The sequence below is a fragment of the Phyllopteryx taeniolatus genome, chromosome 9, assembly GCF_024500385.1.
Source record: "Phyllopteryx taeniolatus isolate TA_2022b chromosome 9, UOR_Ptae_1.2, whole genome shotgun sequence".
Lineage (NCBI taxonomy): Eukaryota > Metazoa > Chordata > Actinopteri > Syngnathiformes > Syngnathidae > Phyllopteryx > Phyllopteryx taeniolatus.
The window spans coordinates 20,413,421-20,427,434 of NC_084510.1; the positions used below are offsets into that span (position 1 = coordinate 20,413,421).

Here is a 14,014-nt window from a genome sequence, read left to right on the forward strand (position 1 = left end):
GGCTAAGTGATGAAAACACAATGTCTACCCCTCAGAGCAGGACCTTACAAACACAAGTATTCAAAATGTATTGTGAGGTGGCCACCTTTTAATAGAGAGTTTAGCGGCTGCTGTGCTTGCTCCTCCATCTCGCTGCGTACAGGAACAGGCAATGTCGGCCACAATGTGACACAATGACAGAAAAATTTAACAAGTGGCCCTTTTTGCGAGGAAGTTTCCTAAATGCCTCAGACACTAATGTTGTGGCGGTGTGGCAGTCTTCTAGGCAGGGAAAAATGGACGGAAATCTAATGAGATTAGCGCACTGAAGAGTGACTGAAAGCACAGTATTCTGCAGTTAGGGCACATCAACAGAGTGGGTTGGTGGTGATCTGACAGGAAGTGATGAGATGTTCCAACTCTGCACAGCAGGTGTGCCAAGGCATTTCGGTGTTGATGTGTGTCGTCTAGTGTAGTGTGCAATGGTAACTGTCACTCCAACTCTCGAGGGAAGACAGCGTTTCTTAAGAAAACGTATGTTTCTTTCGATGAAACCAACAACAATGTTCAAATGAGCATCACTCGTGGCAAAAAAAAAGCCTTGGTGGTGCATTGCAGGGTGCACATTTTCACGAAAGTGTCTGATTGAACATTTAGGCAGTAGGATATTTAGCAAATAATCTGCTGTTGTCTGATAAAATACAAAGGACGCTCAGACCTCAAATACAATATCCCCCATACCAGAGAAATTATTAATTATAAGAAGCCTGTACAGGTAATGTTTTCAATTTTTTATTTTGTTGTCATTTATGTGAAAAAATATACTCTATATATTATAGTACAGTGGTTCTCAAACTTTTTACAACTATCCATCCATCCATCCATTTTCTGAGCCGCTTCTCCTCACTAGGGTCGCGGGCGTGCTTGGAGCCTATCCCAGCTGTCATCGGGCAGGAGGCGGGGTACACCCTGAACTGGTTGCCAGCCAATCGCAGGGCACATAGAAACTAGCAACCATTCGCACTCACAGTCATGCCTACGGGCAATTTAGAGTCTCCAATTAATGCATGTTTTTGGGATGTGGGAGGAAACCGGAGTGCCCGGAGAAAACCCACGCAGGCACGGGGAGAACATGCAAACTCCACACAGGCGGGGACGGGGATTGAACCCCGCACCTCAGAACTGTGAGGCTGACGCTCTAACCAGTCGGCCACCGTGCCGCCTTTTTACAACTAGTACAACCTAAAAAATACTAAGCTCTCCAACTTCCACTATAATGACCCACATTAAAAGTAAAAAAGGACTGTATATTTAACATTATTGTAAGCCACTGTAACATTATGCACATTATATTAATCAACACTGTACTTGAATATAGGAAAACAGAAAAACTGCACTTAAAAATGATTCAATTAAAAAGTATGGCATGCAAGTTAAATAAAAATGTAACCGTTCTTAAAGACTAAATGCAAATGTATTGTACTTAAAAGTTAAATACAACAGAACTGTAACTACTTTTATTTGTATATTTGTATCTCCCTTAATTATCTTGGCATTGGTTAAAAAGATAATTTTATTCATTCAATATGTTTGACTGTATTTCATGTTTTAAATGTATTTTATTTATTTGTATTTAATTCAGTAGTTGTCCTATTTGGTTGGAATTCTGGTAGATTGGTAGTCAACAATGACACACTTAACACTGTCTCCTATTTTTCAGGACAACTGACTTATTGTCCATCTGCGCTTCTCTTGTGTAAAGATTTACTGTTGTTTTGAAATGTATAAATGTGTTTTTTTCCCCAGGGTAGCTGTGAGAACAAGAAGTGTTTTTAAGGAGAATTAATGCAGTACCTTAGTCTCAGTGAGTTGTCTCTGCAAGAGCTGCAGGGCCTCAGTGTGACCCTTCTCGCTGTCCTGCAGGGTGGCCAGCTGCTCCTTCATCTCCCTCTGCAACACAACCAAATGACAAGCAAAGGCGGGTCAGCAACATGTGATCAGGAACTAACAGACTAACAGTAACAGATAACAGCATTCAAGATAATATAACACAATCCTTGATTCACTTTTGGCTTGCTCAGCTACATGGAAATGTTCATGAGTAGTTCCAGCTCAACTACATCCAGTTATGTTTATCCGACTTCGTATTGTTTGTTGTTCCTGCTTGTTCGGCTTCAGCGCGGATTAAAACCCACAGCTACAAAACAAGGAATGCAGATGGAGAGCCAAGACATAAAAAGAGTGCATGAAATCCCAGGGGACGTCGGGTTGCGTCAGAGGAAAGAGGGTCTTCGTCTCTCGTCGAGGCCCACGCCGGTTCCGCTCAACCCTCCTCGGGTCTCCTCACGCAAGGAGCAAGACTCCACAGGGGCCGGCTGGGGTGGCTGTCACAAAGAATGCACGTTTACACGGATCCTGTAGTCTGGAGCATGTACGCACATCTGGGATGAGCAGATGTTTCTTCATTTTTTAATTAGCACCTGGTTGATGTTGTTTAGCTCAGTTTCTTGTGCAGTCTTATTTAATCTATTCCACTTTCCTGGTTGGATGGTTTGATTTAAATGGTGTACTGGGTTACATTCCTATCCTGGGTCTATCACACAGGTGTGACCAGTTCCAAGGGTCATTCAAACTTGTCATTCCATAGGTAACGAGCCCACTTCTAAAGTAACTCGTCATAAATATCAAAGGAGTAGTAACTCACCCCAGATTTGAACCACTGTCTGTTTTGTTGAAAAACCTGAACCTAGACAAACACACCAAAAGAACCACATTCTTTGGGTAAGGGAGCCTACATATGTATAGTACGTTGTCGTTCTAATTCGGGGTGAAACAAACTGAATAAAAGCAAGCATCATCCACTTCAAATTCCACAGTTGAGGAAATCATGCCGCCGTGTCACTTTGCTCGTTTGTCACCTCCCTTGAACACCTACGACAGCACAAATCCTCCAAATGGAGCTGCCAACTCGGGCGACTAAGTGGGGGTGGTAGTGGTAGTGGGGTAAATCACTGAAGTACTCAGCTAAAATAAATATGAGACTAAATATCTGCTGACAGAGGAAAACCATGACAATTTAAAGCATCTAATGGGACGTACGCAACAGGAGGACTTAAAACACACAAGCTATTTATTCGTGTGGAAACTCCCTGAGCTCAAGAGCTTGTGACAAAATTAGTCTAAAAGCGCTGGCTGACGGCAGTTAAAAATATGCTGCATTTTCCCTCTCAAGGACATAAGGAGAGGAAAACAAACGGCTCCTGTACAGGGTGGGGCGGCGTGGTGGAGAGCGTGACTCTCCATGTTAATGATGGCAGTGCAGCAGCTGACAGACTGACCGAGAAAATGTGCTCCCCGGCTATTATGTTGAACATCGGGGTACTGACAGGTGCGAAAATCGGCAACAATTACACGGCAAGCTAATGGACTCGATACAACCTCAAAATGACTGAAATCCCTAAATCAACTGCTCTTTGGAACTTCACCTTACATTTCCCATTGCTACCATTAGGCAAGAGCATTTGATGGTGGGTGTGTTGCGCCTATATCCCCCACCAAAACCCAGGCACATCATATGTCTTATTCACTGCCTACACCTCGAGGTGCCCTGAAATCGGAGCCCATCAATTTTAGCTCTGAAACCTAGCGACCCCAGTCCGGAGACAAATGGAGCAGAATTGTTAAGCTATTTAAAAGTAAGCTAAAATACAAATGACAAGAGATAATTTATAGATGCAAAGGCACATCATATGTGAATATAAAAATTCCAACAGCACACTTAAATTAACTGCCTTCTAGTTAAACTGTATCCTGATCGCTACAAAGATATGTACAATAGGGTAGCAACAAGTGGATATAGAAAGCGAACAACACACACCCGTTAGAATACAAGGCTTTCTGATGAGTAAAATAAATCAAACAATTTCAAAAAAAATTTTTTGCAGAAAGTAATATGAATTAAAGCCAGGAGCAGTAAACAGGACAGACAGAGGATTTAATGCAAGTACAGTATTTATAGTTTGAAGGAAATGTGATATAATCTTATACAAAGGATGTTTGGTTAAGTGCTGACCTTGTGAAGTTATTAGACTCATCAGTATTTGCTGCCATGTTCTTGGCCACCAGCAGTGATGAAAACTACATTTATTTTGCAATTTAGTGTCATCCATTTGTCTAGTATCCAATTTTTTACTCATTGGAAAAAAATCTCTCGGCCAAGTTTATTTTCAAAGGACACTTAAAGATGGCCAAAATAACCCTTGAATGGCCAATTAAAACCAAACTGCCAGACCTCCTCCGTCTTTTCCGGAATGGGGTTCTATGACCTTTTTTGTGAGTCTACTCATGATTGACCTCAGTACCAAATTTGATGTTGTTGAATTAAAAAAATAAATAAAATTCATCATCATGTTGCGTAAAGGTGATTTGCTCTGGCAACCGGCAACTTTAAACATCCATCCTTAGTAAATACAATGGAAAGGATATACTGCACGCCTACTTTGAAGCCCAGCCTGCAAAGTTGGCTTCATTTTTGCATTGTTTAAACCTGTTAAAATCTTCATGCATACATTGCAATGCCTCCACTCTTCCATAAGGTGTAATTGCATAACCCTCTTTAGTCTTTGTGCTATAGAAGAAAAATGCTCTAAGTGTCCTACAGACATTTTCTTTGGTAGTGGAAAGCTCTTGAGTTTTATTACGACGTGCACAAGGAATTGGATCTGAAGTGCCGGTGCGCTGCAGATGCCCGAAGAAAGATAAAAAGCAGGTGGCTGAATCCTAAAAGGGACGTTTGTGTTCGCTAGTGTGTATTTTGGTCTGGTGTTGAAGGAAGTCTCTCACCTCTCTGCCTGATGCCAGTCTGAAGGGACATCTCGCCAGGACGCCAGCTTGCAGGAAGGGGCGAGCAAAAGAAAGAGCTAATTTGATCCCGCCTGAAACCCTTGCACTGTATTTAAAGTTAATACACAGTGGAAGTCGGGTTGAGAGTTTGATTACATGACCTGGGAACAAATTAAATTTCTATTACCACCTGGGAACAAATTAAATTTCGATTATTTCCTATGGATAAAAATGTTTCCAAACACAGCCAAATCCAAGACTGATCAGTGTCACGGAACACACACACATACCAATTTTTATAATGTGAGAGACCCTTGACATGATGATGGGAATTTCTTTTCTTTTAAACAAAAATCAGCATTCATGCGTTTACTGCTCTATATCTATTATATTGTGTGGTGTACTGTACTCAAGATGACCAACACAGTACACCACATACATAATACATACATCTATTGACAATTGCAAGTTGCTGTTCTAGTACCACAGCTGCCACTAATTACCAGAACTGCTGTACATTTAGCATAATGGTGAGTCGTAGTTTTAATCATTTGTTTTTTTTTGTTTTGTTTCTATGTCGGTCCATCGAAGTACGTATGTATGTATTACATGAAAACAGTAAGTGATACAAAAAAGGGACTGCTGGACTGTGCTGAAGAAATATCAATAACATCGATTAATCAACTTTGACTGGACTTTCATCACATTAGAATCAACTTACCAAAAACAAAATCTATAGTCGTTCAACGCCTATTCACATTACATGAAATTGACTCAAGATAATTTTTTACAGACAATTGTTTTTGCGTAATTACTTATTTGAATAATGTGAAGAAGGAGTGTTTTTACAAGTTCAGTTTAAAATGTTTCTCTGGCATACTTCAGGAACATAAATATACATCACTGTTAACATACCATAGGATTAAGAGACTCATTCCTTCACTTATTTGAGTTTTCTTGAGGCAATTTTACCAGGATGAGAAGCAACAGCGAAAAATTGTCAGAATGGATAATTTCATGATTTGTATGCATGACACTAATAATGTCGTCCTTCCCAGATGAAGGATGCCAATTTCCAGGCTCAAAATCATTCTGTCCTCCATGCTGAAAGGCTTTGTTCATCATTTATAGTGTCTGAAAGTGCATGCTTCCCCGTGGCCCTGCATTAAAAGCCAACACAAATCCCTCTCACCGTCCATACTGATGCCATCTTTATTATTCTCTCCAGCTCCTTCAGGATATATAGGAGAGCGTTAGGTCAGAGAGATGAAAAATCAAACAAAACATGCACTTTCACAGGGATGAATAATGATTTTAAGAAAGCTTACAGGATGGAAAATGTGCTCTAAATATTATCTGACATCCCACAGACTTAATTCCCCATATGCAGGCTGACTAAAGATGAACGCTGCAAACTCGCACACCACTTGGACATGTGTGGTTGGCCAATGGCCATGCATACGTTCACACGAGATAAAAGCCAGTCAACATGTTGAAGAGGCATTAACTTTAGCTACATGAAGAGCGGTGTCCTAACCCGCGGACCGGGCTTCTCGCAGGAAAATTATTATTATTATTATATATATTTTTTTTAATTTCATATTGTATTATACCAGAATGAATTTTATGATTTAATGACAAACCGTGTTAACATTTCAAATAGTTATTATTACTGTTTTATATTGTAGTTATCATTAATACCGTATTTAGCATGGCCCAACTGATTTTTTTAGGCTGATACCAATTCAGATACTTTGTGGGAAAATTCTGATAAAAGATTAATTTACCAATTAATTAAAAAAATATATAATGAATAGAATAACTTGTTTTTCTTATTCATTTTTAAAAATGTTTTCCAGAAACAAAGTTTAATGTCAAGAAATGTGTGTCAACAATCACACAAACGATGACACTTGACAAAAACTTGCTCCCGTTTGCCCTTCGGTTGCTATACGCGGTGGATTTAAAAATGTGTTATATACTGTTCCCCATCTCTACTCATTGCTGAATGTATGAAGCAGAAGATTTTGCTGTAAAAGCAAAACATGCTCAGGAGCTTTTGCAGCACGAACGTAACCCGGTAATTATCCATTGTTGTTGAATAATGGCGGTGTTCACATACAGTATATATAGAGTAAGCATGCATTGGAATTTAAATTGGCAAAACGCTGCCGGATTAGGATAATTTTGAAAAGGGCTAATATCAGCCGATAAATCGGTCAGGCACTTGTATTGAATGTCTCTGAGACGTAACAGCTTTGCCACTGGCTCCTCTCTGCATTCTGTGAAACAGTGATATTAGGCAGGCAACGTTTACCATAATTTCCCCTCCCCCCAAATATTGTCAAAAGTCAATAGTGCGCATTGTACATAGGTATAGGGGAAAATGGGAAAAACTTTCACATTTTATAAATGTATGCCGCAACCAAGAGGTTGTGAGAAAGGTGTACACTTTCATTCTAATAATATGCCACCGCCACCTAGAGGTAATGAAAAAGGTGTAGCCTACACTTTCATTCCAATATGATAGGGGTACGTATGACTGCATATACGTACAGTTGTGCTCATAAGTTTACATACCCTGGCAGAATTTGTGAAATATTGTTATTTTAAATACGACTGATGACTGAATAATGAACAATTTATTCATTGAAACACATATATTATGTTATCCAGTTCGGGGTGTTGCATTTGCACACATATAAAACATAAAACATATATTATGTGTTTCAATGAATTTTCTTCGTGTTTTGTTTTAGGCTAGTAAGCATTTATTTTACCCCAAAAAATTATAGCATACACTCAAAATCCCATGATATGGCAAATTATGCACTATTTGAATTAAAAAAATGATCTGCAATGCACTCAATCCACAATAGGTGAACAGCGATATAGCGAGGAAACACTGTACTCAAGTAATATGAAGGACGAACTTTTACCAGAGTCATACAGTAGTATTATAAAGTAACGCTTACTTGAGTAAAATGTATGATTACTCTACCCACCTCTGTATTCTTTTGACCAACAAGAGAAGAGACCGATGTCATGTGGTTTGCTGTGACACATTTTGGGATCTTATATGAATGAACATTAATTTTGATTGCTTTAGTTTACAATTTCTAATGTGATAAAGGTGCCTAGGGTTCCCAATTCGATATTTTTTTTCCCCAATCTAAAAAAAAAAAAAAAAAACTTGCAATGCTGCAGAGATGCATCCATGTACAGTATTTCCTTTGGTAATGCCATTATGATACCAATCACCAAGCTAATTTGTCAATACTAGTGATATTAAATTTTCATACCATTTAATCTCTAGTACTATGCCATGCAGCAACATGAGGGACTTCACCTTTACACCAAATGTTCGGTAAAAGAAGTCGTGAGGAAAAGAGGCGTTTGTGGCCTCTTGCAGTCTTCGGTATATAGGGCGCATCATGCAAATGATGACTTGGGGGTCTGATGCTCTACTGCATATACCGAGGAAGCTCACGCGGTATGCAAATGCAACACACCAAACTGGAATACCTAAGGAAAACAAAACAGAATGAATATTTGAATTTTTTTTCTCATCCCTTCACTGTAAGGAAATATTTTTCAACTACTGAGAAACGTAAACCCCTCTCACGCTGCTACGCTGCTACATAGTTTTGCTGGCTTTTGTGCAAAAGGCAGAGGCAGATGATACTTCTGTTGAGGCAATTTTAGGGGATCTCTGTGTGTAAAAGCGGCTTATGACACTGTACTGGAAATTTACCAGATCAGGCTGCTACATACAATGTAGTTGCGCGCAGAAGCAGCATGCGGCTCATTATATTTGACGAGTGTGACAAGCAGCTGCCGTGTTAGTCAGAAGCATTTGTACACTGCAATCAGGGCTCTATGCAATTTATCTTCACTTCTGGGAAAGAAATATAGCAAAAATGACAAGTACTGCCAAAGCAGACACAGATAAAGTCTGAAAGCCCGTTCTGTGGTAATCAGAAGACCTTGTATATTCTATTGCTACAACAGACACACACCCAGACAAGAGTTAATAATACTGTGAGAAAAAAAAATCCAATCCAACCTCATCTTAAATGCACACAAACAGGTTTGTTGATCAGTTTCTCAGCATAAGTGTCAACATCTTGAACCCCCCCCCCAAGTGTTTTTTCTCCAAACAAACAAACCAAAGAGGTGGTTGGGTGAAGTCCACATGGAGATAAATGCACAACACAACGCTTTCATCTCTTGGTTCACCCTTGAAAAGTGGGGAAAATGAGTAAACACATCCTGAAAATGACCCTTAGATGTGTTTGACTGCCAGAGGAATTTCACAACAACCCAATGAATCCCAGAAATATCTTTTCTTTTTTTTTGTAAAGCCTCTTAGGATTAGTCAGGCTTCTAGTTGTCAGCATGTTATTAATATAAAACCACGTAGAATGTGTCATGAACACGTGGTTTGATGCTGCTTCGGCTTGACGGAACGGACGCAGTGAAGGGCCGATTGTTTTTGACATGCGCGCAATAAGCAGGTCTCCGTTCTCACGGAAAGAACTGGCCAAATTAAGAGCGCGCCTGGGTCTCCTTTCACTCAGTGCCGCTGACAGCCAATACATATTCAAAATAAAGTCCCACTGCAAAACAATTGCATGGATCTGTGAATTTTCAGTGCAGCCTGCAGTCATGGGTTCATACGGTAGTCAGATGATATCAATATCCCCTGATGATTTTTAATCATACACAAAACAAACGAACATAATATACAGTAGTATTTTGTATGTTTTCTTTTTACAAATTTTGATTGCCATCATGAGGTGGAATCTCGACTTAACGGACCCCAATTTAATGGATATAAAGGATATAAAGGAAAAGAAGATACAGAAGATCCTCAATAAAACACACCCCGATATAATGGATATCGGATAAAACGGACCGCAGAGACTGAATAATGTGTCCAAAAATAGTTTCCATTTGTCACATAAAATGCCGTTGACAACGTCTGTTATTTCCAGAATTGAACTGTTAAACTGTTGTTTACTGACGCTATGGCGCAATGAAAGCAGAAAATGGGACTGACGTATTTCCGGGTCACAGATATACAATATAACTAGATCCAATTCCCAAAGACGTGTTTCCCATGCCTACGTGGCGGCCATGTTGAATGTGGGGCATTGACGTGGCGGCCATGTGATGATGGTTCCATCTATTGTCTATTTGTACTTAGAGCGCTTGCAGAGAGAGTGCGACATGTCTGCGGTGTTAACTCTGAGGAATACAAAACAAGACTTTGGAGTCTGGAACAAGCCGTTTTTGTCAAGCCGTTTGAAACTAGGAAGCACACCAATTCCTCGCGGTACTGTACGTCAACAATGTCACCATGACAAAGCATGTGTGGTGTGGTAAATTTGGATAAAATGTAAAACTTTTTAAAAAATATTTATTTACAATAAATTTGCACTGGAATGGGCGTTTTAGGCCACAAAAAAAAAAAAAGATAACAATAATTTTGTACAGTATTATGGGTGCCTATGGCTTCAAAACAAAAGTGCTTCAATGTAACAATCGGCTATATCGGACAACCCCCGCCCCTATTTATCTGTTCTATCGAGGTTCCACTGTAGTGTCCAGTTGGATCTCAAAACGCCCCTTTGTAGTTGACAAAGTCTGTTAGTTCCAAAATTGGTCACTGTTGTTTACTGGCAGAATCAACAGGCAGAGACTAGTAGGTCTACCCGTATTTCTAGGTTGCGCCGGTGTTGTCACTGATGACTGAAGACTAGATCCAGCTAACAGATGAGCCTACTTGGCGGCCATATTGGCAGGGGTGAGGTTCTCATCGAAGGCAATGCATGGGCATTAAATTAGCGTCGCTGTAGGAACACAACTCAAAAGAGGCGTGTCATATCTACCTATTCATATCTATGGCTGTTGTTCGAGTGCTCGTCGTGTCTCGTCCGTCAAACAATCTACACTGATTTTGGTACAGTATAGAGTTGTTGTTGTCAAACCCTTCTCATGGCATCCAATTAATTAATTAATTAGCACTTACAGCGGGAATTCATAATAAGATGCTGGTTATATTACTGCAGCACACATTTGCAGATGCCTGAACCATGTCCCCACTAGAAGAACTGCCTCACTCTCGCACTGCCGCAGGGAAGCTCATTTGTTATAGAGTGACGCAGCCGTGTGAGAACCTCCGCTTATTAGCCTGATCATCAACCTAAATGGGTATGGGTACCTAATGGCATTTTGGGTAATAGGAAATAAATTGTGAGGGACTGTAAAGCTCATCAAATGGCAATTAGGGCAAATTGGTGGTTGAATTGCTAACATAACTTAGAAACGCTGACTGGACACAAGGTACTGTACACTTTCGTATGATGAATATTCATGAAACATTCCACATTTAAAAAGCTATAGGTTTTCCAAGATGAATTACACATGAACCTCTACAGTTGGATGATCCTGAGGTTGTGAAATTTGGATTTCAAATTTCAGGTTTGAAGTTCAGATACTGTATCTGCAATTCAGTTTTGCCTAGTTGAAAGTCAAAACTGAATTGCATATCTGAAACATCCTTTTACCTAGGAAAAATTACGTCAATTTTGCAATTCATGTGTATGGGGTTTGTCATTACAGATATCTACTATTCAACAGCCAATATCCGGTAGTGAATTACAGAATCAGCAGCTGAAATAAGCATTTAATATGCCATCATTTTTCTCACAAAATATATTTTCAAAAGGTGCTATTGACATGAACATTTCACCAGATGTTGGGAACAACCCAAGTAATCCATACATACAAAGAGAGTAGAACAAATAAACTCAGAAATTAAGTTGTGTGTAATAATGTGAAATGACACAGGGAAAAAATATTGATCACGCCACCTGGTATATATTTAATACTTTGTACAAAAGCCTTTGTTTGCAATGACAGGTTCAAGGCGCCTCCTGTATGGAGAAACTAGTCGCATGCATTGCTCTGGTGTGATTTTGGCCCATTCCTTCACACAAGTAGTCTTCAAATCTTGAAGGTTCCGTGGGCTTCTTTTACGGACCATGGTCCGGACCCGTGCCCCTCCCTTTGGGACTGGTCAGGGTGCTTCAGTTGGGCTGGAGGGACTGCCCTGGCATCGCCCTGGCTGGGTCCCCCGCGGGATGGGCTCGCTGGCTTGGCCCCCCTCTTACGGGGGTAAGGGGGCCGGGCCCACCCTTGCTTAATGTGCTGGTTCAGCAACTCCGTAAACCAGTTGACATGCATGTGATTTGCTCTTCATTCACTAATAAGTTCAACAGACACACTATAGGCTTGAATTGTGTATGCTGGGACCTTGTCCTATAGGTTAGTTGTTGCATGTCCTCACCGGGTGTCCCCGCCCCATACACAAATAAGAACACAATTTGACTGTTGTAATGTTACTTGTGTTCAAATATCTAGAATGTCTATTAACGAACTATACCCCTATCCCCCTCGTCTGTTCTGTTCTTCCGGCTGGATTTTCAATAAACATCAGAATAAATAAAAAAATAATAATAATAAATAAGCAGGAGTATTTGAAACTCCCTTGTTGCACAGCAAAACTGTTCCAGCACAAAAGGCATACAAATCCACCATTCTGCATGGCCATGCAGCTGAACAGGATGGGTTAAAAAAAAAAAAAAAAAAAAAAAAAAAAAAAAAGGGGGGGGGGGGGGAATCCCAATTGTGGATAGGAAGAATGATGTTACGGATATCGCTAATGTTTTTTTTGACTAGGTAAAATTAAATTACTGATATCTTCAACACATATCCAGTCCAGTTATTAAATGTTAAGATGGCTTGCCATAGCCATAGCCATGGCCACTAGTTATGCAGTGATTCAAAATTGGAATTGCCTGCGAACGGCGTTGCAATGTCGCAGATGTAACAGCCAATCAAAAATGCATATTATATGTGTGGCGTTTACATGTTCTCCCTGTGCCTGCGTGGATTTTCTCCGGGTACTCCGGTTTCCTCCCACATTGCAAAAACATGCGTGGTGGGTTAATTGAGGACTCTAAATTGTCCGGAGGTGTGAATGGGAGTGCACATCGTTGTTTGTTTATATGTGCCCTGCAACAGGTCAGGGTATACCCCGCCTCTCACCCAAAGTCAGCTGAGGTAGGCGTCAGCACAGCCACATCCCTAGTGAGGATAAGCGGGTTGGAAAACGGATGGTTGGAGTGATATTCAATGGCTGTCAATACATTTAGAATCTCCCATCCCTTCAAAGACAATACAATAAAACATTTATTAGTTCAATTTTCTCCATGATTGAGGAAATATTGTTAAATGCTAATCCTGAATGTTTATGACTGTGATTTTCCTTTGTAGTGGCGTACAACTGCAATGTACCACACAGAGATTTTTCTACTATTTTGCCCATCTCAAGTAGCTACCACCTACCAATGTTATCTTTTGTATTGGATTTCTGCTCTTGTCTACATTATCAGAACCAGAATCAGAATCATCTTTATTTGCCAAGTATGTCCAAAACACACAAGGAATTTGTCTCTGGTAGTTGGAGCCGCTCTAGTACAACAGACAGTCAATTTACAGAACACTTTGGAGACAAAGACATTGACGAAAAACAATTGTGCAAAAAGATGCAGAGTCCTCTAGCACTTAGAGCAGTTCGAATGACTAATATTGCAATAGTCCGGTGCAATGACCATTGTGCAAGGGGCGCCGAGACTTCAAGGAGTGTATGCGGTTTAAAGTGACGAGTAGTGCGATAATCTGGGACAATGTTGGTTGTGCAAATGTTACAGATACTCCTCAAACAGTGTGCAATGGAGCAGATGCTACTCTGGCAAGAGTGGCCAGTATATGTAAATAGTGCAGCATGGCGAGACAACTACAGTGAGTGCACGAGTAATACATAATTGGCCCCACAGAAATGTGACAACGAAGTCAAAAAAATTGCCAGCATGTTGTAATGGAATTGTAGGTCAGGTGTTTAAGAAGTTGATCGCAAGAGGGAAGAAGCTGTTGGAATGTCTACTAGTTCTAGTTTGCATTGATCGGTAGCGCCTACCTGAGGGAAGGAGCTGGAAGAGCTGGTGACCTGGGTGCGGAGGGTCCGAGAGGATTTTGCACGCCCTTGTCTTAGTTCTGGCAGCGTGCAAGTCCTCAATGGTGGGTAGGGGGGTACCGACAATCCTTTCAGCAGTTTTGATTGTCC

General features: G+C 40.4%; 1 protein-coding gene across 3 annotated transcripts in view; it reads right to left on the reverse strand.

Moving 5' to 3' along the window:
* Positions 1-14,014, reverse strand: part of trim62.1 (tripartite motif containing 62, tandem duplicate 1) — a 39,980-nt gene that overhangs the window by 10,679 nt on the left and 15,287 nt on the right. For 2 of the 3 annotated variants that reach the window (XR_009789999.1, XM_061783569.1), the window contains exon 3: positions 1,834-1,929. Coding sequence is in view for 2 of the 3 variants with exons in the window: in XM_061783569.1 (XP_061639553.1) it covers positions 1,834-1,929 (96 nt within the window). In the remaining variant the exon portion in view is untranslated. Of the gene's footprint in view, positions 1-1,833; positions 1,930-4,821; positions 4,983-8,170; positions 8,296-14,014 lie in introns of those variants that run through there. The other variant, XM_061783570.1, reaches the window with a different exon arrangement.